The sequence below is a fragment of the Colletotrichum abscissum genome (genome assembly GCF_030869225.1).
Source record: "Colletotrichum abscissum strain IMI 504890 chromosome Unknown Scaffold_60.1, whole genome shotgun sequence".
NCBI classification, from domain to species: Eukaryota; Fungi; Ascomycota; class Sordariomycetes; order Glomerellales; family Glomerellaceae; genus Colletotrichum; species Colletotrichum abscissum.
The window spans coordinates 56,124-83,264 of NW_026850504.1; the positions used below are offsets into that span (position 1 = coordinate 56,124).

General features: G+C 55.5%; 9 protein-coding genes across 9 annotated transcripts; 3 read left to right on the forward strand and 6 right to left on the reverse strand.

Annotated features, from left to right (window-relative positions):
- Nucleotides 1-262: 262 nt before the first annotated feature.
- Nucleotides 263-2,569, forward strand: CABS01_14936 (uncharacterized protein; the record flags this gene model as incomplete). The annotated part of the gene is made up of 3 exons (XM_060548274.1): nucleotides 263-301; nucleotides 373-636; nucleotides 686-2,569. The coding sequence occupies 3 exons, from the start codon at nucleotides 263-265 to the stop codon at nucleotides 2,567-2,569; spliced, it is 2,187 nt and encodes a 728-aa protein (XP_060392270.1).
- Nucleotides 2,570-3,903: 1,334 nt separating this feature from the next.
- CABS01_14937 (uncharacterized protein) lies at nucleotides 3,904-4,370 on the reverse strand (the record flags this gene model as incomplete). The annotated part of the gene is made up of 2 exons (XM_060548275.1): nucleotides 3,904-3,940; nucleotides 4,033-4,370. Coding segments are annotated over 2 exons (375 nt in total), but the record flags the coding sequence as incomplete, so codon positions are not given.
- Nucleotides 4,371-4,832: 462 nt separating this feature from the next.
- On the forward strand, nucleotides 4,833-6,975 carry CABS01_14938 (uncharacterized protein; the record flags this gene model as incomplete). Its single annotated transcript, XM_060548276.1, has 3 exons — nucleotides 4,833-5,046; nucleotides 5,115-5,890; nucleotides 5,947-6,975. The coding sequence occupies 3 exons, from the start codon at nucleotides 4,833-4,835 to the stop codon at nucleotides 6,973-6,975; spliced, it is 2,019 nt and encodes a 672-aa protein (XP_060392272.1).
- A 1,885-nt stretch (nucleotides 6,976-8,860) lies between these two features.
- On the reverse strand, nucleotides 8,861-9,699 carry CABS01_14939 (glutaredoxin; the record flags this gene model as incomplete). The annotated part of the gene is made up of 2 exons (XM_060548277.1): nucleotides 8,861-8,938; nucleotides 9,001-9,699. The coding sequence occupies 2 exons, from the start codon at nucleotides 9,697-9,699 to the stop codon at nucleotides 8,861-8,863; spliced, it is 777 nt and encodes a 258-aa protein (XP_060392273.1).
- Nucleotides 9,700-10,682: 983 nt separating this feature from the next.
- Nucleotides 10,683-13,124, forward strand: CABS01_14940 (SH3 domain-containing protein; the record flags this gene model as incomplete). Its single annotated transcript, XM_060548278.1, has 3 exons — nucleotides 10,683-10,878; nucleotides 10,962-12,941; nucleotides 13,000-13,124. 3 exons carry the CDS (start codon nucleotides 10,683-10,685, stop codon nucleotides 13,122-13,124), a joined length of 2,301 nt encoding a protein of 766 aa, XP_060392274.1.
- A 323-nt stretch (nucleotides 13,125-13,447) lies between these two features.
- Nucleotides 13,448-13,597, reverse strand: CABS01_14941 (uncharacterized protein; the record flags this gene model as incomplete). Its single annotated transcript, XM_060548279.1, has 1 exon — nucleotides 13,448-13,597. The coding sequence occupies one exon, from the start codon at nucleotides 13,595-13,597 to the stop codon at nucleotides 13,448-13,450; it is 150 nt and encodes a 49-aa protein (XP_060392275.1).
- A 510-nt stretch (nucleotides 13,598-14,107) lies between these two features.
- On the reverse strand, nucleotides 14,108-14,664 carry CABS01_14942 (uncharacterized protein; the record flags this gene model as incomplete). Its single annotated transcript, XM_060548280.1, has 3 exons — nucleotides 14,108-14,135; nucleotides 14,198-14,406; nucleotides 14,572-14,664. The coding sequence occupies 3 exons, from the start codon at nucleotides 14,662-14,664 to the stop codon at nucleotides 14,108-14,110; spliced, it is 330 nt and encodes a 109-aa protein (XP_060392276.1).
- A 4,215-nt stretch (nucleotides 14,665-18,879) lies between these two features.
- CABS01_14943 (arrestin) lies at nucleotides 18,880-21,267 on the reverse strand (the record flags this gene model as incomplete). Its single annotated transcript, XM_060548281.1, has 2 exons — nucleotides 18,880-20,754; nucleotides 20,815-21,267. 2 exons carry the CDS (start codon nucleotides 21,265-21,267, stop codon nucleotides 18,880-18,882), a joined length of 2,328 nt encoding a protein of 775 aa, XP_060392277.1.
- Nucleotides 21,268-24,940: 3,673 nt separating this feature from the next.
- On the reverse strand, nucleotides 24,941-26,810 carry CABS01_14944 (cell division control protein; the record flags this gene model as incomplete). The annotated part of the gene is made up of 2 exons (XM_060548282.1): nucleotides 24,941-26,709; nucleotides 26,762-26,810. 2 exons carry the CDS (start codon nucleotides 26,808-26,810, stop codon nucleotides 24,941-24,943), a joined length of 1,818 nt encoding a protein of 605 aa, XP_060392278.1.
- Nucleotides 26,811-27,141: the final 331 nt, after the last annotated feature.

A 27,141-nucleotide genomic window follows, 5' to 3' on the forward strand; every position in this document is an offset into this window, starting at 1 on the left:
CTACAAGGGTCACTCGTGGTGCCGCAGCCTCGTCGCGACAAATTTGGGGACCGCGAACCAAGCTGCAAGTCAATCAATCCATCAACCAACAGTAGCTTCCCCAATTGTCGCGCCATCTCAATCCTTCCCACGTCTTTGTCGATTGCCCTCCTCACAGATAATCACGGCCTGAGGAGACAATCGCTTGTTCTGCGCGACAAAAGCTGTGCATCAGCATCCGCCCCAACCCCATCGCATCATAAATCCCACGTCGCGATCCACCATGGCGCAAGACCCAAGTGATGGTATCGATCAGGAGCTGGTAGGTCACCGTAGCCAGCATTATATTTGGTATCGAAAAAAAATATCAACTCATCGCTAACCATCTTCCAGCTGAGCCATGCTCATCTCATCTCCGCCAACCACTATGCCGACCAGGCACGCGTCGACCTGAACCAAGTAACGAAGTGGTTAATGGCGGCGCCCCAAGTCGCGAAAGACAAAGCTCCCTTCTTCTGGACCTACCTCGATCGACCCCGCGACGGCCAGGTCTATCTTACATGGCAACCTCTCAAGAGGCTCGGAACCAACTTCGCTAGCGACGGCATGATCTGTGGACCCGAGCAGTACCATAGACAGGACGTTGGAAATGGATTGGTAGGCATCCTGTCGCGTTATTGAAGGAATAATCTGACTTTATCATTAGTCTCTCGAAATCCACTTCGTCAAGTCGGCATTCATTCCTGGCGAACAGGTCGCCATGCACGCTCGTCGCAGATTCCGCCTCGTACCCTCGCAGACCGGAGTAATGAACGCGCCCCAGCCAGACATCAGTCTCTGGATCGTTCACTACGGCCCTTCCGACCCCTCCGACCGCGTCCCTGTCAACCTGATCCCCGTGTCACAAGAGACCCAGCACATCATGGGGACTCGCAACCACCTCCAGAAGTGTGGTCAGATCGCACGAAAGGACTTCATGCTTTCGGATCGCGCGAGTTGGCCCTCGATCCAGTTCCCGCGTAATGGCGGACGGCCTCAGATGTACAACCCGCCGGCGCAGTCGCGGCGCGTACCGCAGCAGATGGCCTATCCCCCGGCGGGTCCCCAGGGACGTCGTGGCCGCCAACAAGCACAGGCTCAGGCGCAAGCCCAGCAGCAACAACAAGCCTTGGCTCACGCCGAGGCTCTCCATGACGACGAAGAACTCGAGAAGGATCTCTTTGATCATCTCACCCCTAGAGACATTTCCTTCGCACGGTACCAACAAAACCATGAGTGGATGGAGGAGATTGTGTCTTCGCCCTACGGCCTCAGTCAGATTGCGCCCCCTGATCTCGGACTAGGCCTCAAGGGAGAGCTGGCACCTTTGACTGATGGCATCTTCTCTGCGCAGAGCGCAAACGCACTCACTGAGCCGCCCCAGAAGCCTTACATTGGACGGCTAGAGCCTGGCCTGGCTGATGAGTTCAGAAAACGGGTGCAGGAGCACCTCGATGCCACCAAGGCTGAGATGGAGAAGATGAAGGCGGAGCATGCAAAGAACCTGGCAAGCCTCAAGGCGAGCTCGGTATTCGTTGATGCGGAGAAGGATGTGAAAAAGTCCGTTCAGGAGCGTGGACCAGAGCCGTGGCGTCTGGAGGGTTACTCTGCCGATGCGGATGATAACTCCGGCCCGTGGTCACAGAAGCACAACAAGAAGGTGGACGAGATTGTGGCTCAGGTTGAGGCCAACCTGGGGCGGCACATCGAGGTCCTCCACAATGTGCACCGCATACAAGATGGCGGTTTCCAGGAACCCGCCCCTGAACCTGTTAAGGAGCCTTCACCAGTCCCGCCGCCGGCGAGCTCACCTCCCGCCCCGGCAGCTGGTGTAGATGCGAATGCCTCGGGATCACGGCGGCCGTCTCAGGCTGGTTCTAACCACAGTGGCGTGATGGTAGGCGATTCGGATATTGATATGGGAGGCACGGCAGCAGGACTACTCGACGAGATGCACACTGGGTTCTCTGCCAACTCGACTCCTCTGAACAACTTCCCTACACCGCAAACACACATGTCCGCGTTGAACTCAAACGCAGGTACGCCAGCCAACGCAAATGTGCAGTCGCCCGCACCGGTCCCTCCTACTATTCAGGAGGAGACCGAGGCGCAGACTTCCACTGGCGCTCCTGCTGCCACGGGCGAGGATGTCACAATGGGCAACACAGAGTCCTCCAAAGATGCCTCTGCCACCGCGCCTGATCAAGGAACCGGCAGCGGTGAATGGGTCGTCGTGCCTAAGGGAGGCGCAACGCCCGACCCCTCCGCCGGAGCCGCCGCCACCACCGCCACTGCAACTGAGGGCGACGCTGCCAAGCCTGCTGTCAAGCCCCCGTCTGCTGCCGGAACGCCAGCAGATACTCAAACGCCCGGCGGCTTCAGCTCGCTGGGTGACCTGGACTCGGCCGGTGACGCCATGGCTGGCTACGGCGGGTCTATGGGCGATGGTCTGGATATGAACATGGAGATGGAGGACTCTGCGTTTGGCGATGCCTTCCACGGTGTGTCGAACACCAACACACCTGGGAACCAGTCTGAGGGCGGGGCTTAGGGGCCTATCGACCCGCATTTCGATTGGGATACCAAGTATTAGTGAGAGACTGGTGACTCGAAATGAGGGCAGTGTATGTTTAATGCGGCAAGGTGGCTCAGTCAGGCTGGTTGGGGCCACTTTTTAGTTTTGTTTTTGAATTGGAGACGACAGGGCCTAAGGCATGTATGGTATTACAATCCACACGGATGGTTAAAGAATGGAATGAATTCAGTCTAGTTCAGGCTTCATGCTCTATCCGTACTTGCTACGATGATGTGTGGTCATGGGTTACTACGTGTGAGCCCAGTGCCGTAAGGTGTTACATGTGAGGCGTGTAGTGAACAGGCCGCAGGAGAGAGCATTGGGTAAATATTAAGTAAATTGCGAGGTCTATTGACTTCGTCACGTAATGAATTGTATGATTTTTCCACGCGAAAAACCCCAGCGGCGTTGGATATTCACATGGTTCAAGATCTACAATACCGAACTAGAAATTTACTTCAACGAGCATTGCCACTACCAAGATCACTGCAACCCGGCATTGAGTGATGGGCTGAATGACGAGAATGAATACACATTGCTGAAGGCTTTGAGAGTATCCTTAAGGAGCTGGGATATATGCTTGCGGAAACAACAGGGCGCTATCATCCCAAGGTAGGAGATAATTGGTTGGACTCAATGGTGTGACCAGACTCTTGACCGTGTACCAGTATTGCAGGTGAGGGGCCAATGGTCAAGACCTCTTGCCTTTTGCTCTTGGAATCCACAGGCTGAACAGCGTCAAACACGGAGAAAGAATGGTGATACATGGCGGTTCATCCCACAGCGAGCCCGGATTACGTTGACAGGGGCCGTGACCAGTGCACTCCTGTTAGGGAGTAAGCGGGGAGAGAAGGCAAGGCCGCTAACACGGCCCCACCGTCTCCGCGTCGCACCGGGCGGGAGGTTTTAGGTTTGATCGGCGCTAGGTACAGACGTCTCAGCCGCAGGCTTTACACGAAGCCCCCCCCCCTTCCCATGTCATCCCGACTTTTTCAACCTCCCTCTTCCCTCGAAGGTTCGAATGAATTAGCCCTTGTTTTTTCCCGGCTGCTCATCACTAATGGGAGATTGGACGAAAAAACACGCAACAAGGTGCTTTGCTGCCCATGGCTTGGGTTTACTGGCTCGATATGGGGCATAGTAGGGAGGTGTTGTCTGAAGTTTTGCTGGGCTTGCCCCCTGTACCCTTCCCCTTCCTTCACGCGAGCTTAACTGTCCATCGTTAAGACGAAAGCTTCCTCAGGAGCTATGAAGAAAATCGACGAGCTTGATTTACATTGTGTTGATTGTCGAACCACGGGGTCTATGCTTTAATCTCTGCGTAATGCGCCACACTCTAGCAAGCGGCTAGTGGAAAAACAAAAGAGAGATGCCCAGCTGGAAATCGGCAAAAAGATGAAGCAAAGCCCAGGATCGCGAAACCACCCTTGACCACTTACGAGATCCTCTCCCGCCGTCCCGCCATCGCCGCCCCTCCTTCCACCACGCTTTTACCGCCGAGGTCCTTACCAAGTGGCTGAGTGTCGCTCTCGCAAATGTTTCTTGTGCCATCTGGGCAGCCATTGTAGTTCTTGGCCAAAGTCCACTTCACCGAATGGGACCAGGGGGTTTTCAACTTTGTGGTCCCGCCCTCTCCCCCGTCGCCGTACCGAGTCTCGGCCGATGAGACGTGGACCATGGTCGAAAACCCCCCCTGCCCAGCCTTTTTCTCCTTAAGCTTAGGATGACGTTCTAGGGAAATGGTGCGGTTTGTCCACGAGGCCCCCTGTCCAAGGAGTTATTGGACTTACACGCGCCGCTGCGAGAGAGAGAAAGATCCATCCCATCAAAACTCTTCCCGGGAGGTGAGGATCTCGAAGTGGCTCCCCCTTCTTTTGCTTCCCCTTCTCTTCTGCTTCTTACACTTGATCTTCGTTTCTCTATTCACTTCTTGTTGCGCTGTTTTCGAGTTGCTTTTCTTCGATTCTGTCTGCTAACTGTTGTTCACTTCTTCTTTGAACGCCCTTCTTTTTTTTCAAACCTATCCTGCAGGTCAGCTTCACTTCAAGCATTCCGTTCGTTTTACACACGCCCGCCCCTTCGACTTTTTTCGATACCCGAGCCCAAGTTGGCCGACTTTTTTCTCTCTAATCAAAAAAAAATTAACGATTCTCAATACGTGGTTGCTTATCTCGGGTGGAACTCGGTACGATCTTTATACTCGACGCAAAACATATTGAGGAAACAACAAGGAAATAAGATGCGGTTTACCACGTCATTGAGGCTTTGGGTTTGCGCGGTTGCTGTGTCGGTATGCAATGCGCAGATCTCGAAGCCGAGAGCCGGGGATGTGTTGATGCCGAACCAGCAATTTGAGGTTGAGTGGCAGACGGCGGGCTTACAGGCCCCCATCAACGTTGACCTGGTTCCCAGTGGCAAGACGGACTTGTCAGTCATTGCGGAGAAGATTGCAGGTGAATTTCTCCAAGCCAATTTGAACATCAAGTGGAATCTTGATCTGTTAACCAAAAATGTCATGCAGTGCAAGTCGACAACGTCGGCCGTCTGAACTGGAACCCCAGCGCCTCCATCACAGCCTTTGAGAGCTTCGCCATCGTCATTACGGATTCTGCTCAGGCCGTCGTCGTCTCCGAACCGTTCAAGATCACCCAGCTCACGCAGCAGCCCGTCGTCCAGACGATTCTCGGGGCGGACCCGGCGCAGGTGGAGATCCTCACCGCGGCTGCTGGGCCCCCCAAGGTTGTGTACTCTGGCGCGTTGCCCGCTGAGGCTATCCCCGCCGGCGTCGCTGAAGCGGAAGCTGCCCCCACGGAGCCCGCTCTCGTCCAGCCTGAGGAGTCTAGGAATACTATCTCGAACGGCACTGCGCCTGGAGCCTCTCCTTCTAGACAGAGAACCGGCAAATCCAAGAAGCAGCCCGCGACCCCCAACGAGGATGCCGTACCTCGCAACTCTTCCAAACCGCTCACGAGCATCGCCGAGAAGAACCAGACACCTACGCCGATATATTCGACCATCCAGTCCGCCCCCTCCGCGCCCGCGTCGTTCCCGACATTATCAGCGACCAAGAACCAGACAGGAGTCCCAGGACGTGGCGCTGAGGTCACGCCCACGCCGATATACTCCACAATCCCGGACTCGGGCCCGGCATTCCCAAGTCTCTCGGTCACCAAGAACCAGACGGCGCCCGCGAACGCCGAGGTCACTCCTACCCCTATCTACTCCACGTTGCCCGATACACTCTCGAAGTTCCCGACCCTCGCGCCCACGAACAACCAAACAGCTCCGAGCGCCGAGGTGAGTTCCCCCTGGCTTCTTTCCCCTAGTCTAGCAAACACTAACAGCAGATCCAGCAGCCGGCCAAGAGCAAAGCGCCCGCCGCCACTCAACCAGCAATAGAAGTCCCGGCAAACCGCACCAGCATCACGCCGGAAGCGCCAACCACGCCCTCCCTACCGATCGTAACTCTCCCAGTTCCTAAGAACAGCACCATCCCCACCTCGCCCCCGGCCACAAACGCGCCTCCCGTCCTCCCGAGCGCCGCGAACCCAGCATCAAACAGCAGCGCCACCCCTACAGGCCTGCCCGCCCTCCCCGTCACCGAGCCCGCCGCCGTGGCTCCCGTGCCCATCGCTGCCCCGTCGGCGCCTTCGAACCCGCCGAGCGACGGTACAGGCACGGCTGTGACGAAGCCTGAGCCCCAGACTTCTAACCCGGCGGCGGCGGCGCCGTCTGCCGCCAGTTCGAGCGGCGCGTTGCCTTACAAGGGGACTCTGCCTGCGGACGGCGGCGCGGTCAAGTCCGACGTCCCTGCGTCGACTACCGGTGGCCCTACCGATACGGCTAGCGGGGTTTCGGTGACGCCTGTGCCTAGTACCACAGCCGGTGGCGGCAAGGAAAGCGAAAAGGGGGGCGACAAGAGCGGGGACGAAAGCGGTGGTTCCGGCAGTGGTTCAGGAAAGGGGTCAGGCCAAGACTCCGACACCGAATCCGATAGTGAGTCCGGCTCCGGCTCCGGCTCCGGCTCCGGCAGCGGTAGCAGCAGTATCAGTGGCAGCAACACGGGAGTCGGGCAACCCAGCACGTCCGTCTCGTCCACGGCAGCCATCGTGCCTACGCCCCAACCGCAGCTTGGCGTCGGCATCGGCGCCACGCCCGTCGTCCAGATCGGACCCAGCATAACGTTGCCGTCGTCCCTCTGGACGTCCATGATCCTCGAGACGGCGGCCGGTTTCGCGGCGCCGAGTGGCGGGTCCTTTGCGGTGGCGACGTCTCCTGCTTTGCTTACGGTTCCTAACGCGGGGTGTAGGACGACGCAGGGGGGCGGGTATGCTGCTGCTGTTTTGGGTGCTGTGACTGCGCTTTTGGTTGTTGTTATGTAGGAGACGAGGGGACAGCGATTATAGGAACGGGGGACGGGGCGAGGAGGGTGGGTTTGGGTGTTGACTAGTGTGTGAACTCATTTTTTTCGCACCTTCAATGATGGTACTATCAAAGAGGGAGGATATGAGGTTACATGTAGACAAAATGAGTAAACCGAGTTTCGAAACATCTCATTTTGGACTTTGAACGATGTAGCTTTTGACGATTTCAGGAGTTAGTTAAGTGTAGGGTTCAGCCAGTGTGGTCCGATCCTCCTCGAGTTGAGCTCACGGTCATGCCAAAACGATTTAGTTTAGAAGAATATATATTCATTCTGTTGCTTGTATAATACACCACTAGATATGTTCAAGGTGCTGGATGACCGCACAATGATGAAGCAAAATCATTTCTCTAATGGGACGGAAAGGGGCCAGGTCAGCAGTGTGATTGGGTAACATGTCACCGCCACCTCACCTTTCATTCACGCAGTGCTGGAGAAATAAAGATTCTACGGCGTGCTCTCCAGACGATTTTGGTGGTGACCGTGCTCTGGGTGAATCGTCAATATCTCTTCTGAGAAGATTACATAAGTAGACGTTCATAGCTTATAGTTTAATACTTGACCCTCGTGTGAGCACGCCGCTATATACCTTTCCTTTCTACCCAAGAGGAATAAATCAAAAGTATGTAAACTACATGAACCAAAAAGAGTTCACCCCCCCGGTGCTGAACTGGGGGCTACATCTCTTGGTGCTCATGCTGGGATTCGAACTCGGGTACTCGTATGCGCTAAGCCTGTCGTCGAGTAGGCTGGTTGGCGTAGATAATTGATGTTGACCATTAACCACTCCACCACCCAGCCAGTTTGACCTGACCCATCGACCTAGACGGGCGCCTCCTGGCTGGTGACAGGAATGGATTTGAGGGAGGGTATAAAGGCTTCCTCACCTGTATTCCATCTGATCTCAAGGTAAACAAGGTAGGCGAGGAAGGACCGCTGCGGAAATCTACTGGAGATGAATCATCCACGGCCATCAAGGTGCCTAGTCTCATATGATACCGTTGCCCAGCACGGGAATGAAGATAGGTAAGGTAGAGTGCAATGCTGCAATGGCTCTTTCTTGAGCGTATCTATGGGAGCGATGGGAGTTTGATACGTCGACGACCATACCACCACCGTGATTGAGCCCTACCTCAATATTTGGCTAGGAAGTAAGACGATGCTTTTCATCACAATAGACTCGTTCTGTAGTGTATCATGTTCTGGGTGAGGAGTGGCGCCCCGCTGATCATTCTCTCTGAAAATCGAACCTCAAATAAGAATAAACAAGGTCCCAACACAGGAATTATGAAGCGCTGTATTCAAGGGGTGCATCACACAGAGTTGTGCCGTCTAACTTGAATGATTTCATTGTCATTGACGATAGCGTAAGTCGAACGAGCCCTAACTAAGGTACCTGAAAGTATCCGCTCCGTTTGAGATCGCCTCCGTATCTCATGTTCTCATGCCTTGAAATGCGTCAACTTTTGTGTGCCGGGCCTGTGTCTTGCAAACGATGATTACTCTGGCCATGCCGAATCTCTGAGCCCGGAATCGCAGCATCCTGAATCAAAGATATCTTTCAATCAGTTTTCCAAGTGTCTCTTCCCAGTCATATTTCTCAGATCGGGGACAACCTTGAAGACCTTTAAACGATGGCTGACTGACTGGCGAATGACTTGATCACACCAAGGGCTATATCGTCGCCCGATCTAAAAGCCAGATACGATTTGGAATTCGAGTGGCCAGGCGAGGATGTAAATCAAACGTGAGTGGGTATGTAAAGACTACGAGAATCGTCACGTCTTACACGGTGAGGACCGGGCAGGCGTGAATATGCAGGATATTGTTGATGACTAGGCGGATTACGCAGCGGCCTCAGCACTGGCCTTGATGCTGTAAGGGCCGAAGAATTCGGGGTCGTTGGAGAGTTCTTCCTTGACCTAGGAAAGGGATAACGTTAGTAATTGTGAGTCAGCAACGGCGCTGAGACTTTTCCACTTACGATATCAAGACCACCAACCAGCTCACCATCAACCCAGAGCTGAGGGTAGGTCGGCCACTCGGCATACTCCTTCAGGCCCTGTCGTACCTCATCATCTGCCAAGATGTTGAAGAAGCCGTACTTGACCGAGTGCTCTCTCAAGATGGCCACAAGCTGTCTTGAGAAGCCGCACTGAGGCGAGCTGGGGGTGCCCTTCATGAAGAGCATGACTGGCGCCGCCTTGACAAGGTCCGCCAGGCGCTTGAACAACTCCTCCTTGGCCTTGGCCGGGTCGACGGGCTCGTCGACTTGCATCGCGCTGGGACCATTCTCGACGCCCTGGTTGCCGTTTACCGTGGCAGCGGCGCCGGCGGGCTTCTTTGCGTGTGTCTCGATCGCGTTGCGGACCTTGACAGCGCTGCTGCCGCTGACGGTCTCGAGGACTTGACCGTTGCGCAGGAGAACGAGGAAGGGGACGGCGGTGACGTTGTATGTCTCGCTAATGTCGCTGAGCTCTTCGGCGTTTATGGAAACCCAGGATGTCTGCGGGGGGCTGGTGACGGGGTATTCGGAGGCAAGGGTCGAGAGGACGGTAGCCATCTGGGCGCATGGGGCGGCCCATGGCGCGTGGAAGGAGATGATGTGGAGGGTGGAAGGCGGGGTGGAGGCAATGTGCTTCTCCCAGTCGGCAAGACTGGTGATCTCCGTGATCGTCGACATTGTGCTTTTTTGGCGAATCGCGAATTCTTGGGATGGTCGGTTGTTGAAGGTGATGCGTTAAGGGTCTATTCGGGGTCAATCGGATAGAAGTGGCCGCAAGAGGGAATCGCGTGGAGTCGTAGAGTCTTGTGGAACGCACTCCAGAGGAAGGACGGGCTTGGTCGGACGTTGAATCGCGGAATGACAAGTCCAACGGCTGATAAACCACGGGTCTCCGATACGTCGGGTGGAGGGGTATTGTTTGGAGGGGCAAGTCGTGATTTTTCGGGGTGGCTGCGATAGTATCGGGTATAGCGATCTCCGCGGGCAGGAGATGGGGTTGTTGCATGGGTTGATGACTGTAGGGGAGAAAGTCTCGAGTTGCGTCATCTGTCGCGATATTTACATGGCATAATTACATATGTGAAGAATCCCACTCGGCGGGGACCACACGGGGGCATGCCCAAGCTGCCCCACTAGAGCAGCGCAGAGGCCCGAAGCGGAGAGCGAAAGCGGCAGGCACCTTCGGAGCACAGTGTGTCCTATACTACTTCGTACGCCGCCTTCTCTGGCCCACCCTGTTCCTCCCCTCCCCCCGTCCCCCTCCCAGGCTCCTAGTTACTGCCAGTCAGTCACTTTAGGTAGCTGCCCAGCCTGCCCCGCCTCGACACCTGGCCAGCGCTGAACAACGCTGAGCTGCGTAACCGACCGTCCGCGTATTGGATGCTGGCGGGACCGTGCTTCACCTCCAAGTTCTAGTTCCACCTGTGCTGCGCCTCTCCAACTCTCGGCTGTCCACGACTTTCTGCAATAGAAGAGAGGGCTGGTTTGCTACGTCAGCTTCTTGCCCGTCAGACATAGGCGACTCTCCGACGGAGACCTTTACGATTAAACATCTTCCACCCTACTATTATACCTCTTTCCCCCCTCACCAATCCCCCTCATCTACTGACGACTCAACGATCGACGACCACTGCTAGTCGAGCTTACTGCCCAAACTCGCAATGGCGTCACTCAATCTGTCCATCAACGGACCCTCGATCAAGAGCAGCTACCAGGGAGTCATCAACGGCCCGCCCCCAAACTCGAGCTCCCCGACATACGCTCAATGGGCCTTGTTCTCAGTTCAGGCTCCTTTGGCCAATGCTTTCCAAGACAGCGGCAACAAGGAGAGTGTGCTGAAGGTCCAGAGCACTGGTGGTAAGTTCCCCCGCTCTTTCGCCCGAGCTCCCGACCTCGCTCGGGGGAAGACAATGCGCTGACATGTGTCCTTTCCCACGTAGATGGCGAGCTCTCGGAGCTCATCGAAGACTTCAACGAGGGCCGCATCCAGTTCGCTTTTGTCAAGGTCAAGGATCCCAACTCTGGCCTCCCCAAGCACGCCCTAATTGCTTGGTGCGGAGGCGGTGTCCCCGAGAGGACCAAGGGCTACTTCACCACCCATACCGCCGCCGTTTCCAAGATCCTCCACGGCTACCACGTCCAGATCACCGCTCGTTCAGACAGCGACCTCGAGCCAGAGAGCGTCATGCGCAAGATTGCCGATGCCTCCGGTGCCAAGTACTCAGCAGGCGGTTCCACGTCTTCCGCTGCCCCACCTCCGGTTGCCTCTAAGCCCGTCTTCACACCCACCACATCATCAAGCGGCGTCAACCCCATCGTCGCCGCGCGAAACCGCAAGCCCGCAGGTGTCGACGAGGATGGCTGGGGAGACGATGCGCCTCAGGTGACTCGGTCCCAGCTGGAGAAGGTCGAATCTGCGTACAAGCCCACCAAGGTCAACATGGCAGAGCTCACAAAGCAACGGCAAGAACCCTCCGGCTTCAACGGAAACGGCTCCCAAGACAGGCCTGATGTCGTGAAGGGCGCATACCAACCCGTTGGAAAGGTGGATATTGCTGCGATTCGCGCCGCAGCGAAAAACCAGCAGGACGACAGGCCTGCCCCGGTCAAGGGTGCGTACGAACCCATCGGCAAGGTCGACATTGCAGCTATTCGCGCCAAGGCACAGAAGCCCTCAGAGGCTGCGGCACAGGAGCCCGAGGAAGACGAGCGCCCTAAGTCGCTGGCCGAGCGAAGTGCCGCATTCAACCAGTCAGAACGCTTGACGTCACTGCCGAAGCCCAAGGTAGCCAACAAGTTTGGCGGTGCGGCAGCTTTCACCGGCACCAAGGCCCCCGCGCCCGGTGGTCTTGGATTCGGCGCACCCTCCGCTCCGGCGCCCCCACCAGTGGGTGCCGCAAGCCGCACATTTGCCGACCAAGGTGGCAAGACGCCAGCTCAGCTCTGGGCCGAGAAGAAGGGAAAGCAGGGCGGATCCGTATCCAACGTTGTCTCGCCCCCGGTCACTTCTCCGATTGGCGTTCAATCGACCGGCGAGTGGAAGAGCGGCTACTCTGGCAAGTCTTGGGGACCCGTCAAGATGCCCGAGTACGGCAAGGGCTCCATCAGCCAGGAGAACACTGGCGAGGATGCCCAGCGAAGTGTCGAGACGCCCGCTTCTCCTAGTGGCGGCATTGGTGCCCTCAAGGAGCGCTTCACCGGCGGAGCCCCGCCTATTCCCCGCGAGTCGCAGCCTCAGCAGCAGCAGCAGCTCCAGCAGCAAGAATACGATGAGCCGTCTCCTCCTCCCCCGCCTAGCGGTTCCCGGCCTCCCCCGGCCGGTGGGTTCGCTCTACCCGGCCTGCCTTCTAGGCCAGCCCCTGAAGAGGAAGAGGAGGAGGAGGAGCCCCAGTCTCCCATCAGAGTTGCGCAACCCGTATCTCGCGGACCCCAGGTCGAGATGGAGGCGCCCGAGGAGAGGGAACCTCCCCGCCCTATCCCTACTCAGCAAGAGCTACCCAGGGAGGAGGACCTTCCAGAAGACAACGATGCCGGCCGTGGCGCTGCCGCAGCTGTTGCAGAGCAATCGTTTGGTCAGGAGCAGGTAGCGGCGGGCCAAACGGACACCGGCGGTAAACGCGCTGTGATTCAATACGACTACGAGAAGGCGGAAGACAACGAGCTTGAGCTTCGCGAGGGCGAATATGTCACAAACATCGAGATGGTGGACGAGGACTGGTGGATGGGAACTAACTCCCGCGGCGAGAGCGGCTTGTTCCCCAGCAACTACGTCGAGCTTGTCGAGGATGAGCCTGAACCGGCGGCGGCGGCACGAAGCGCCCCTCCTCCCGCACCGGCTCAAGCGGAGCCGGAACCGGCAGCTGCCGCTGGCGGCCGAACAGCCACCGCGCAATTCGACTACGAGGCTGCTGAGGATAATGGTAAGAAAAGCGCATTCCCTATCCTTTTGATGTATCAACGCTGACTCTTAGTCTGTAGAACTTTCGTTCCCCGAGAATGCAACGATCAAGGACCTCGAGTTCCCTGATGAGGATTGGTGGTTCGGTTCCTACGGTGGCAAGCAGGGCCTCTTCCCTGCCAACTATGTCCAGCTGGACAACTAGGGATGAATTCATTGGTAGCGGTTTAGAAAAAGTCTCCATGACGGCCAGCGACGAATCACGCCCTGGGCCTCCCAACCAAGAACAGTCTTGAGTTGTGAGGCGCTTAGTTGCGTTTGAGAGGAATAAAAACATCGGTCTTATTGTCCTGACTTTGATTGACGAGAAGCTTGCAGCATTCTGTGATTCCGCCATAACCGTTCGACGCTCAGTAAACGTAGATATAGGTTATGTGCACACAAGCCCATGGACGATAATGGCGACTGAACGTTGGTGCTTCAGTACATATCTTCATCTCACGTCACGTTGACCACAAGTTTCAATACTCATATTAGTGAGGTATACGTGTTGATTTGCCACAAAAAAAAAGAAATAAAGACTACTACAGAAAGGAAGTCATTACGGCGCATAAAAAATGCGCCCACCGACAAATAATTCATCCAGATTTGACAGGTAGGTGGAGAGAACAGCGCCATGAACGCCCGTATGGAAAAAGTAATCAACGAGGTCGCTGAACCATCGTGAACCCCGTCCCTCCCAAAGTTTTCCGCTTTCCTCCAATCGATTCGTCCCTATAACCATCCCAACTTCATTTCGTCGTCTCAGGTTTCGTGTTCTTTTGCGAATTTGCTTTGCGCCAGTCGAGGCCGATTGAGCCGTGCGAGAGGTCGCGTGGAAATAGAGCCGTTGATTTCCATGAATTTTTCCTTCCTCTTGCCTGTCGTCGTCGTTTGGGAAATTTGTTGGGAGCCAATTACAGTTTTTTCTTCGACGTTAGGTATTCGCCGTGATCCCGTCGGGTTCCCCACTTTCTTTGAACGGAAACCACAGACCGTACTTTTGACACACCTAGGATGTCAGGTTTTTTGCTGAATCCCGCAAGTGAATTGAAAGAGAGAAGAAAAAAACATCATCTCTCGCTCTGGCTCTCATTTTGTTGAGATGAGCTAAAGTGGGTGAGTGAAGGAGATTTTTTCTCAATTCATTTAGCAAACGTCGAAGCAGCACTCGCAACTGGGATATCGTTAGTCACCGTATAGATAATGGATTGAGATGAGGACAGCGAGACAACTCACCATTCTGCGCAGCATTCGCACGTCTCGTCAATGACGCAGCAACAGCACAGGGCGGCGAGACAGGCCGTCAAGCAGTTTCCGCCGCCCTGCTTCTTCTGCCGGGGCGCCTGCATGGGAGGCTGTTGCTGGTACTGCATGGGCGGCGGGCCGCCTTGGGGGTAGTAGCCGCCCTGCTGCTGCTGGTAGCCTCCTTGAGGGGGACCGTAGGCCTGAGGATGTTAGTGATTGTAGTTCGCATGTCAAATTCGTGATTGTGAGTAAGGTAGAGAGAGGCCCGGCGCATGTAATCAAGCTGAGGCATTGGAATGCGCCAACGGAGAAGAATTGTCTGGGCGTGAGGAATGGGGGAGGACAAGACGAGGGTGAGTGCTTACAGCTTGGGGGTGCTGAGGGTAACCGCCTTGAGGAGGGCCATAGTTTTGGTTGTTGTAGTTGCCACCCTGGTTGTAGTAGTCGTTGCTGGCCATCTTGTGTACGTGTGTACTTGTTGTTGGTTGCTTGAGATGTAGGTGAAACAATGAAGCTATTCAGAGAGCCGAATGATGGGGAGGATCTGATGGGAAAGACAGAGAGAGGCGAACTGGTGGATAAGAGTGAGTGTGTGAGATGGAAGAATTCCGAGACGGCAGCGGTAGAAGAAGAGCGGAAACGTGTGTCGATAAAAAGGGCTGTATGGAGTAAGGCACGGTAATAAGGCAGTGAAAGAGAGAAGTGGCCCAGTGACAGGTTCGAGGACATCCCTGCTCTGCATCGAAAGTGACGGGCTGGGCGATGCTGCTTGGTGGCTCCCCCTCCTCTCCACCCCCCGTCCCACCTCAGTCACAGTGGAGGTGTAAGGTAGGTACGACGCATCAGCCCAGTACTTTTCAGTCTAAGCATTTTAGTTCCCATAGGCACGTATAGGCACGTAGTGTAGTGTAGCCTGTAGGTATTCCGTCGTCGGATGGGTACTTTGGTACCCTTACCCAGCTGCCACTGCCAGCCAGTATGCAGAGTGAAGTGCCCTGCGTGGTGTAGTCTACCTAGGGACCTACACAATTTCTTTTTTGCCGTACTGAGGTCAGTCGGAGAGAGCGATGAGCTGCGGGGCCGAGGAATCGAAGCTTTTTTTTTTCTTCCCCAATCCCAAGACAGTGCCCCCCCGAGACAGCTGCGCGTGCCGTAAAGTAGGTAGCACTCCACTGGGACCGAATGAGCGAAAGAACCCCGACTTACCACCACGGACACGTTTTCAGGCGGGGCGGGGAGCCACGAAATACAATCGGCCAAGGCCCGATGAGCGCGATAGATTGAGGTACCCGCGAGTAATCCCGAACCCAACTAACCACTAGGCTACGGGGCCCCCGTGTCCAATAATGGGAACTTTGCAGTGCTTGCATAGCACTCTTCCACGGTACCTAAAGACTCGGTTTAGACCCGGCATGGCTGAAGGTGATGACTGTTCCTTGCAGACCTGACCCAAAGCGCAGCGCAGCAGGGCCACAGCCGACACCGCCAGCGCCCCAGCCACAACTTGGGGAAAGGTGGATACCGCCTGATTGGCTGGATGCGTGTCCCTGGTGGCGGCATGGTGATGCGTCCTCTCTCCCGTCTCTTTCTGTCTCCTTCTGTTTTTTTTTTTTTCGCCATTGATGATGCTGCAAGTCTTTGAACGCCGATTTGTTCCCATGACCACATTCTGTTTGGAGGGAGCAGCTCGTGGGCGATTACCTTACCTTACCGCGCCTTACAACCTTACCCACCTAAAAGCGCTCCGTCCCAATTTCCATCCATAGCTTTTCGCCATGGGCGCGGTGCATAGATGGACCGTCACTCGGTATATGCCGCAGCATTGAACGCCATGATGACAGATTCGATTCGCCCTCAACGATATTCGGATTCCGAGGTTCGCGTTCGTTGCGTACCAACACGAATGAGGCACCCTTGGTTCGGGCCAGAGTGAGTCTAGGTAGGTCGTTAGGTGGTTAGCTGCCGCCAAAGTGGCTAGGACGGAGCTGGGCTCGTCGTCGCGCTTGACTTTCGCTGCTCCCACCTGCGATATGCATCTCCGTGGGCGCTTGCGTCGCATGGGAGGAAAGGGAAGAGGTGACGACGGCCTGGGAAAGGAGAGTCTTGTAACTCCCAAGGTCGGTCGCACACGAAATGTAGTCATGCGACTGAGGCCACGTCCCCTAGCGAGACATCTCCAGCGTATTGTCTACGTCGCTCGTCCCGGCTGACCTGACCTTCTCACGCGGACCGGAGAGACACTTCTTCTTACTACTGTAGACTACCGGTAGTTATACTCGAATACATAACAAGACAGCCCAACATGAATAATACCCACACAAGCAGCACTGCAAGCTGGCGAGCCAGAAGCACCATGATGACACCCCAAATCCAAAACGTCAGGTGTCACTGTTTGAGGTTCTCTTCACATCTGATAGGGAACCTCCTAAGAAACCTCCACTTTGGTCAAAGGCATCGAGATGCCAGATGGATCCGGTACCCGCATGAACGTGCCGAACGAACTCCACCAGCAAACATTGGCGCGATTTGGGTGCCCTTCAATTCCCACACTTGCGCAGCAGACCCAACAGAACGAAGAGAGAACAGCGCACTGCAGCTAAGCCTCTTTTCTTGCCGCTGCGTCTGCTGTGTTCGTACCTATCGTAGGCCGTACAGCAGAATGGAAACCACGCACGAGACTCAGCCACCGAAGCATTCAGTGATCCCATCGTACTGCGGTAGAGAACCATGCCGAGCATCCGCCATTTCTCTTCTGATTGGCCGGAACTAAACCTCCCAGATCTCTAACGCTCACGAACGGGTATCACAGACGCACACCAATCAATCAATCACATGAGCTGCCAGATCTTACCTTTGGGCTAAGTGATCTCTACCTAGGTTCACACGCTTTTGGCTGCCACAGCCCCGCCTATCAGGAACGATGCCAGTAGAACCTTGGGCTCCAGTACTACCTGCCTTACCATGCGCAGGTATTCGACCAGGTACGGAGTACCAACGACAGAAACGATCTGACAATTCATGCCAAGCAAAGGGGTCCAGCCGCCCGGGCGCGGCCCCCTTCGAAGGAACGGTACCGTACCGTTCCTACCGTTCGAACCGCCAAGCTTTGCGGCGACGGCTGTCTCGACGTGTTGGCGTCTCAAACTCTCTCCAGTGCCACGCCCCATTCCCGCTCCTTGGCTGGTCTTGGTTCCCTTTGGAAACGCTCTCATGTGGCCTGCCGCCGACTACAACTCGACTTTCTGGCAGTTTTTTTTTTCTTTTTCTCTCGTCGGGTTTGGCCTTGGATAATTAGCCTACTTGTCAATAGCGTCATACCAGACGTCAAACCATATCTGGATGCCTACGTAACGCATATTCAGGTCACAAATCTCTAGGCAGATGGATTGGTTCGATTGCCTAGCGCAAGGTAAGAGCAGCAGTACCAACAGTTGACATGTTTGATCTCCGGAAATCTGCTCGCGCCGGCCTCGGGGGGCCGAAACGGTCAATACCCGCCCAACCCTCAACCTTCAGCGTGACATTTTCCTTTTGCCCAGAAACTCCGAAAAAGAAAGGGAATGCCGGAAAATCCGTCAACGCGGCGGAACGACAACCTGTAACAAGAATAGGAAGAAAAAAAAAGAGAGGAAGAGGACAAGACAAGGGCAGCAGCAGCGTTTGATCGCCCAAATCAAGCCTTCGACAAGCACTTTTTCTTCGTCGCAGCGGTGGATCACCCGTTCCCCCGTTCCCCCTTCCCGTGTTCCATGTAGCAGTTTCCAACAAGCAAAACAGGCGTAGGCAGCAAAAAGGGGGGGGGGGGGGAGCTATTGTACCTAGCCATTACTCACCTTACGTAGCTACTTACCAGACCGCCTAGTTCATTCCCCCCCCCCCCCCCCCCCCCCCGGTTTTCTATTTGAAGAGTTTCCACAAAAAAAAAAAGGGGGGGGGCAAAAAAAGGGGGGGGGGGGGGGGTTTTTTCCCCTGCCCTTTCCCCCCCTTCCTAGCTTCTTTCCCAGCCCGCTAGTTTATTCCCCCCCCCCCCCCCCCCACGAACCCGGAATCCCTAGGTCCGTCGGTGCTCTCCGGTTATCTCCTTCACTCCGTCCACCACCCCCAACCCGGGACCCGAACATTCCCGTCGAGTTCGCAACTACGACTCGAAAGGAACTTGAACAAACTTGAGACGGTTCGCAGCCAAGAGGTCGGGGGGCTGGAAGCAGCCGCCCAAGGCTGTGGTGCTGTGGTGGTGCCAAACACTCGGGACCAAATCTGATAATCTATGCAAACAACTTCGTGCCAAGATGGGTGGCTGCCGAGCGCATCGCATGTCAAATCGGCGGCTCGCCGCGCGCCAAATCTGCATGTGCCATGCGGCTGGGGCTGGACGAGCTACGTTCGCCAAGACTTGGTCCGTCATTTTTCATCATGTACCATTACGTATTTACAAAGATGTGGATGTTCCTCTGGTGCACAATGGTCCCCGCGACGAAATTTGAAATATATGTCATATTGCTTGCTGTATTTTTCGCTCTCAAAATTTCGTTTCACACGTTCGTGTCTCTATAGTTACTTTGTAGATGACGCACTTCGCAAATGCTCACAACAACCACACTTATTATACACTATTCACCCATTGTTCTTTCATGCCTCGTGCTCCAACCCCAGTCCCCCCTCCCGTTGTATCATCATCGCTCATACCTCGGCAGCTGTTCTGAGCCTGCTGCGTGGTGTTGGTGGCTGGATTGTCCAGTGCTTGCTTCTGTGCTGTAACTGTACTGCTGGCCGTAGTCGTCTTCATCCGCTAATACCGGCGCCGACGGCTCGGCGACGTCTGCTGGCGGTGCTGACGCCGATGCACTCGGCCCCGCATCGTAGTCGTCTGGGAATTCCGGTGGCGCGCTGGCTTCGACCAACAGCCGTTGCCGTTCGAGCTCCTGTTTGTCTTCTGTCCGCGCTTCTTGGTGTGGAGAAATGTCATCCAGCGTTGGCGCGGATGGCTCTTCCTCCACTCCATTTGCTCCACGATGATGCGATTGCGGTACGGGCTGGGGCTCATCCTCGGCGTCGTAGATATTCGGCTCCGGTGCTGATGCCCCTGACGGGCCTGCTTCTGACATCTGGGGCGGTCGACTCGGTAAAAGTCTCTCCTCTTGACGACGTGCCCGCTCTTTCTCCGTCATCCTCCCCTCGTCCGGAACTTGTGGGGGAGGTACGTAAGCTGGTGCTTGCATCTCCTCGGGAGGACTCGTGGGGTGTATCGTGATGGTGGGCTGCCGGCTGAGAGGAGCTGGCATCTCAGGAGGCTGCGGCCAGTAGCTCTCACCGTCGTCTGCGTGTATGTCGTCGGTCGGCCAGGGGCTAGAAACCTCTTCCCTGCTGAGCGACCCTTCTCGCATTTGGTATGTCCGCAACGTATTACTCCGCCCACGCAACCTTGAGCTATCCGTAGAACCTAGAATAACCTCAAAAACGACAGAGATGACCCCTTTTTCGCGTCGTAACCGATCCGTATCTAACACATTTCCTCCCCACGAGTTGAGCGCCGCGTTGTTGCCATCGTTGGCCCCTGACCCGGGTGCGAACTGAGCCACCCTAGACTGGCCTCCACCTTGGAGTTGGCTCGCGAGCCTGCCACCCAAATCAACCAGGACCTCCACTTGGTACTTGAAGCTGACCATATCCCCGGGCACGCCTTTGATGGTCGGGAAGACATCTTCGGGCACCTTGAGCGATGCTGTCACCGTCGTTTCCAATGTAACCGGATCGATAATGAGCGGGGCAACGGACTGAGATAGGTCCTTTCGGAAGACGCTCAGTGACGAAGTCGAGGTTAGTGACAAGCCGCCCAAACCGGTCCGTGACCGCGGGTAGTAGTCTTCTTTCGCCAGCTTGCGGGTCTCTTCTTTCGACATAATGTCTGCAAACATAGAGGCTGGCGGTGCCGTGTCAACCCTGCCTTGCCGGTACATGGTGACAATAACACCATGCATGCTCTTTATCCGTTTGATATGCTGCACCGAGACCTTAACTGACACTGTGTCACCTGGCAATGCGCCGCCCTTCAGCATCTCAATCGTTGCCGTGATCGTCTTTTCGTCGACCGCTTGCAATTTGGAGTTTGTCAGCGAGCTACTGGCCAGCTGAGGCTCAGCTCTTGCTAGACTGATGCCCGTGCTTGAGCTGACGGTACTGTCACCACTGACTTCGCTCTGTATATCCGTATGCGTTGGGCTTCGGGGGTATTCGAGCGGATCGTGAGGGTGATCTTCTGTTGGCGCTGGTGACTCTACCGCACGCTCGGCATCGTGTTGATCGACATCTGACCCTTGCTCCGTAGTTTCCACTGTGGCCGGATTCTTTTCGTTGCCAGCGGTCCGCTTTCGTCTTGATTTCTTGGAGATGGGTTCGAGATAGATGGTTCGGGGGCGCGGCGGCGCGAGGGATCCAATGTCTATTTGCTCAACCAACTGGATTTTTCGATCGCAGGACGATGTCGGAGATATCGAGGTCGGACGCGTCAGAGTTGCTGTTATCATGTAGGAAATCGTGCCTCGTTCAAACTAAACGCACGCGCGTTAGCAAGTATGCCTTGTCGTGTCAGTCGCGGAATCCGGACGTACATCAATGCTACTAGGTAAGCCCTTTTCGGGGAACACTAAGTCAAACTTGAATTCGTATTTTCCGGCCTCCAACCTGCCCTCACCACTGAGCACCTGCTCGTCCTGAAAGAGCGATGCATAGCCGTTGCCATGGTACTGCGCCGAGGAGCGTCCGGACAAGGCGGGTTTCGCGACGGGGGGCTCGCTGACGGCTGGCCCCTTGTGCACGCGAACGTAGCCATGCAGGGCAACAGTAAGATGGGTTATGCGGATGGGCTTGACTACGGTCAGGACTACAGCGCCATAGACATGGTCGCCAGCCGAGTACTGGCGGTGGGGGTCGTCGGGGCGGACGTGGAAGTCGGCGAGGTTACGCGAACGCGATCGGCTGGGTAGAGCGAAACGAGAGAAGAATGAGCGAGCGGAGGAGGTTGTTTCTTCGACGGAGCCGTTGGAATGCGAATATGCGCCCATGTATGCAACGACTTGTGAGCCGGGCCTTTGGCGGTGTCGTGAAGTTGTGGGAGTCGTCGGTGGTGGTGGTGATGGTCGTGGCGGGTGGTGACGAGAACGGTGATGTCGGCGACGGTGGAGGAGTTGGCTAAGCGGAGAGGGTGGAAAGGCTCAGGCTCAGGCTTAGGTTCAGGCTCGGGGTGGAGATGGGGAAGGGGGCGCAGCAAAGGCGACTTGAGTTGCAGCCTCGACGTCGACATGCAATGAGGGGATTCGCACAGCGACGCCTTGGTGGCTTACAGCTTTTGGCGGGGGGGTTAGTCGAGACTCGACGGTATTGTTGGACGTCCCAGTGGGTTTGTCTTGGCTCGAGGACGGGAAAACGGTAGGTCGGGCGGGCGGGTTCAGGACCGACTCCACGAGGTCTCGGTGTGTCGGGACGGTCAAGGGACCTGTGCTCTGGTCGTCTGGAGCACCTCAGTGTAGGGAGGACTGCGTAGGGAGTACTGCGTAGGGAGTATGGGCCTTGGGGGTGGTTTAGGCGGGCGTGGGCGTGGCGGGCTGGCGGGCTGGTTGGGAGGGGGAATTGATTTGATGATGGAATAGCTAGCAGGCAAGCTGGGATCTGAGAGATGCTGGCAGCGGATGTTCTTGGTTGCATATGCCAAGAGCGAAGAGGGAGCCTTGCCAAGAAAGCTTCGCTTTTTCTGGAAATCTCGAGGGTTCACAGTCTCAGATTGCCCGTGGGTGCCGGGGGTTCAGGAGAAAAACAACCTGAGGCAGGAGAAACTTGGGGCGACGGGGTCGGGGCCACGTAGTATGTATTACTGTACAGATGGTACGCCGGATGTAGATTGCGCGGACGCGGACTTTGATTTCCCAAACAGCCAGACGCTGGATGGACAGTAGTACTGTGGTACTGCGGTAGGCTGCGACGAGCAATCGGGAGAGACGCCGGCCAAACTAGTAGGCGAAGGGGAGGGGAAGAATAAGTGGACGGACGGACTTTTGGTGTTGGAGGCAGCCTGTCCTGTTGACTTTTAGAGAGAGAGAGAGTATCCATAAGTATCAGATTTGTACTGAACTATTGGAACGGAGTGCGAAGTATCGGAAGTAGGTACTTTGTCTGGAAAAGAGAGAAAGAGACAGGATCCATCGGCCGACATTAACACCCGAACAAGTGACACCCCGATCCTATAAAGCGGAAGGGCGGCAAGGAAAGGACGGGGTGGGGATGGTCTGGGAGGACCACTCGTTTTGGGCAGCAGCAGGAAAAGAACTGGCTGGATTGGACTGTGGGCTGTCTTGATCTCCATTCGGTGAATGAACAGGCCAGGGAAGCAGCCTTAACTTCTTAACCAGGGTTGGTAGGGAATGGAAGCGGATGGAGACGAGAGAGAGAGAGAGAGTCAGGATGCTGCGGGCTGCGGCATCTCACGGTACGGCGGTACGGAGGTACGGGAGTACATCCCCCGGCGCTCCTGCCCATGTCCGCTCAGTGCCCTGGCCAGAAAGTCCCTTCCTTTCTAAGTTCCCTCTTCGCTTCCCGTCTGCTGCTCAGCTCAGCTCAGATTGGAAAGTGCCCTCTTCACTCCTTGTCGTTCACACCCTCCATGTCTACATACCTACTAGGTAAGGTACGGGGTGATTTACAAAATACCAATTATGCCCTTGAACGCGCTTGGTGTTGGTAGCTGCCCAGTACCGTGTAACGTGTTGCCGCTCGCCTCATCACTGGGAAGCTACTGCCTGACTAAGGATTCAGAAATCGAGACTCCCGTCGGAAACACGCACTTGCCAACGCGGCCCCAAAAGTCGAGGCACGGGAATGTGGGGAGTTCTGGGACACCAGAGTCGCATACAACACGCGGCTTGGCCGAACATTTCATCTTCAATCAGCTATCTGCCCGTGCCTGGTTCCAACTTCCGAGACGATAATGATTGGGAGCCGGGGGGGAGGGGGGCAGGTAATCATGAAAGGAAAGAGGCAGAAAGAGAGAGAGAGCAGCAGAGACAACCTCCAAGACACGCCACTCTAGCTGGCGCCGCCCGAGACGCCTTTCCCCCCCCGCCTCCGTCTCCGTCCCGAGTCTTGCCATTCGACAATTCGAAATCTCTCGATATGCCCTGTGTCCTTGTTGTTGTTGCTCCTGCTATGTCTGGGCTGGCGCCTTATCCGAACCCTGTCTCCCGTGCCTGAGGTGATCCAATCTTGTTGGCCCTCTTGCAGCATCGCTTGCCCGTTTCTGCGAGTCGGCGACCACACTGTCCACCCACAACACACACACCTCTAGCAGATCCAACCTGTAGGCTGCCCGAAGGGTGGTATCCGTCATAACTCATTGCTTTTAGGATGCCGACAGCCGACGGGAGACCCTTTCCTTCGAACACACTGAGGGATTGACAACCAATGTCTGCCTGCCTCTGTCTGCCTTATTGCACGAGACCCCGACCAATCAGTCAACCAATGGCTTAGTTCCATTCGGCCAGAGGCCGTGCAGTGTTTAACAGACAAGCATACGGATGGTATACGTGAAGCATGTCGTCCCAGTCCACTCAGGATTCAGGAACAAGAAATGTAAAAATAGCGGAACTGTAAGGTAAGACGTACGGATAACATCCCATACCTTTGATCTCCCCCATTCACCCAATCCCACCCCCCGTTTTGCCAAAAATTGCTGTACGCAGATACGCCTTCGAGACATAAACTATGCCTCCTCTTCCCACTTCCTCGGACCTCAAGCATAGTCTCAAAGAGGAGAGGGGAGAGGAAACAACACAGAAACCCGCTAGCTTACCTCAGACCGAGAAGTAAAAGACCACAAACTATGATTCGGCCGGCACCATCCTCTGTGCTTCTCGACCTTCCCTCTGGGACCTAGGTACCCTCGTCGATATTGACATCGGCAAAATAGACGCAGGCCAAGACCAACGGCCCAAGATAAGCCTTGAGGTACTGCTGCGTTGAGTGGGATCAGGGCCTCCTCCGCTATACTGTGTAGTCAAGTCGTAGGCCCAGGCAGAATTCACCTTTCTTGGCGGTTACACCGTTTCTTTGAAGGCTGCGGATCTCCGCCCGATCTGGGACTCCGACGTGGAACCTTTCTTGGCTGGCGGGAAAGAAACAGTTCAGGGTTGACTTGTCAGCAGCAACATAGCACTCATAGGCAAATAAACGCCGGCACCTTTGGTCAACATCAGTGGAGCGCTGGGCACTGGGAGCACGGCCTTCCGTCTGACCCTTCGGCCGCAGCTCCTCATCCTCGTTTCGCCTCATCGTCACTCACTTCACATTTGGGCGTGCGCCGGACATACATAGTAAGCGACTCGGGTGATATTTGCCTGCTTCGACAAGCCTTGTTTCGTTTTAACCGTCTGGTATCATGCTATTAATGTCTCGTCTCTCTATTTCTTTCGCACCCCATCGATGCTCTCTGTTCGAGCATATACCATGTTGATGCCCTGGGCTCAGCCTCATGATCCTCAGTCCCTTATTTCCCCAAACTCTCAAGTGACGTTTCGATCAAAATCCAGACAACCTATTCTTTTGACATCCATTGCCCTGCCGACCGTGTCCATCGACCCGCAACAAATCCCCAAAAACGCCACGTGCCATGCCTTTCCGGACTCCGATGCCATGCAAAATGCACAATGAACCCAAGTACTTCTACACTTTTATGCTATGCTGTAATGATCAATCCAATGCTTCGCCGCTGAGAATGCTCGACAAAATACCCGCTCCGACACCCTCGGCAATGTTCTCCATTTCCTTCTCGCCAACGCAGCTGGCCACTCGCTTGTCCTCTCCGGTGGGAAGCGCCGCCTTGCGGCCTCTCTTGCTGGGTGTCTGTGTCATCACAAGTCCACCTGTCTTTCCATCAACAGGGTTGACCAAACCCAGTGTCTCCAGACTTCCGATGACCTCTCGAAACTCTGAGCTTGACAGCGGGTGCAAAACTGAGTCTCTAGTGCAAAGGATAGAATACGTCTCGTACAGAGTTTTGACTGTGGGTGCCATCGTTTGTGACTTGGTGGGGGTAGACGGGCCAGTGGTCATCCTCAGCGCTCGGTTGCGTTTCTCGAGGGCCACCAATGAGCAGAGCGCCGCCTTCTGTTGAAGGTTGAGTGCTTTCAGCCTCTGATTGGTTCCGTTGCTGAAGGCCGCCTGCGTAACTTGGTTCAAATGCTTGAGGAGCACACGGGGTGCACTCTCGGCTGTCAGCGCCTTAAGGGATGTTGCAGCGATGTGTGAGACGCTCCTCGAGGACCCGCTGGAGCCGGCCATATTCGCATTTTCGCCGAGAGGCTTCCGGGACGGTGTCATCTGCAGAACCTTTTCTCTTGCTTCGTTCTCGTGTTGCCGTCTGGTCTCTGACTCAACCACGTCCAGTGCTCTTCGGCAGATTTCGAAAGCCTTGCGCAAATCCCCAGTCTGACTCGAAACCTTGCGCGAGCAAAGCTCAATCGCCGCAGGATGGAAAAAGGGAAGCGTCTTGTCGCTACCGTCGGCCGGCAACAACGTCATCAGACGGGTGCTGATGATACTCTTGATTTGCGCGGCTGAGTATGGGTGGAAGGGAAGAAGATCCGGCTTGAGGTTCTTGGATTTCAGACGCGGCAGAAAGCGGTCGGTGAGGTCGAGGGCGTTCGCAATTCCAATAAGCACCAGTCGCGAAGGCTGCTGCAGAGACCATTCAAACAACCGGTACAGGCTTTCCAAACCCATCGTCAGGATGTGGTCGATTTCATCCAAGACGAGCAAGTAGACAGGTGAGCCCTTCTTCTTCGTCACAAAAATATTTTGTAATTCCTCCATCGCCAATGCTTCCGGTAGATCGCTTTCGTGTCCAAGAAGCTCTAACAAGGTATTGTAGAGGTCCTTTGATGACTTAACACTCATGCAATTGACATATGCTTGACGCACAGCGGTCGATTCTGTGGACTTATCCGTAATCTCCTTAACCATTGCGCTTTTCCCGGTTCCAGGAGGGCCGCTGACATAGAGACATCCATTGGGGGTTGTGGAGGAGCAGCGTTGAACGAATTCCGTCAGTTGCTCTCGTTCTTTCTCGCGTCCGACAAGCTCGCCTGGGTCGGCACCCCGAGCAAAGAGCTGCCGGGCAGAATGGTAGATGGTTTGGAGAGAGCCGGGAGTCAGGGGAGATTGGGGCGTCAGCCTCTGGAAAAGCTTGCCGGCAGACTTGACGACCTGGCGAGGGGTCGAGGGAGAGTTCGCGAAGACATCACGGTGTCTTGGGGTCTGAGGCGTGATTGGGATCGACTTCAAGAAGTTTTGGGAAGGGGAACGTCGGAGCTTCTTCGCAGCCGGCTCAACGTAGGTGTCGTCGAGATCGTTGTCGACATTTGGCGTGGTGGCAGTTACTTCGGGATCCGCGTTTTCGTCGTTCTCTGAAGCAGCTCGAGTTTGCCGTCTGGTACGCTTGGCAGGAAGGTCGACCAAATCTGGGCTGTGTGTGAGAAAGTGCGTTTGGCTTATAGGGGTGATAGGGCCTACCTTGATCCTGGACGGACCTCGTCCGCTTGCCGAGTGAGGCACGAGACATTGTTGCTGGGGATTATGATTATGGTGAAGAGGCAATCGTGACTGACAACTCCGAAGTAGACAACGCAGGAAAGCTTGTTCGAGGTACCAACAAAAGTGAAGTAGGAAGTATCGAGGTGTGGGAAGTCGGAAGCTGTAAGTGGAACCGCAGAGTCTTAATTAAGTGGTAGGCGCGCGCCAGCACGATGACCGGGGAACGACGCGATGCCAGGGTCGCGGAACGCGCTTTCTCGCGATTCAATTAAACACGGCTCGGTGGAGTTCCTTGGTCCGTGCGTACGCGACCCAGAAAGATGGGGTCTTGTCTTCGTGCCTCCCCTCCCCTACTTCCA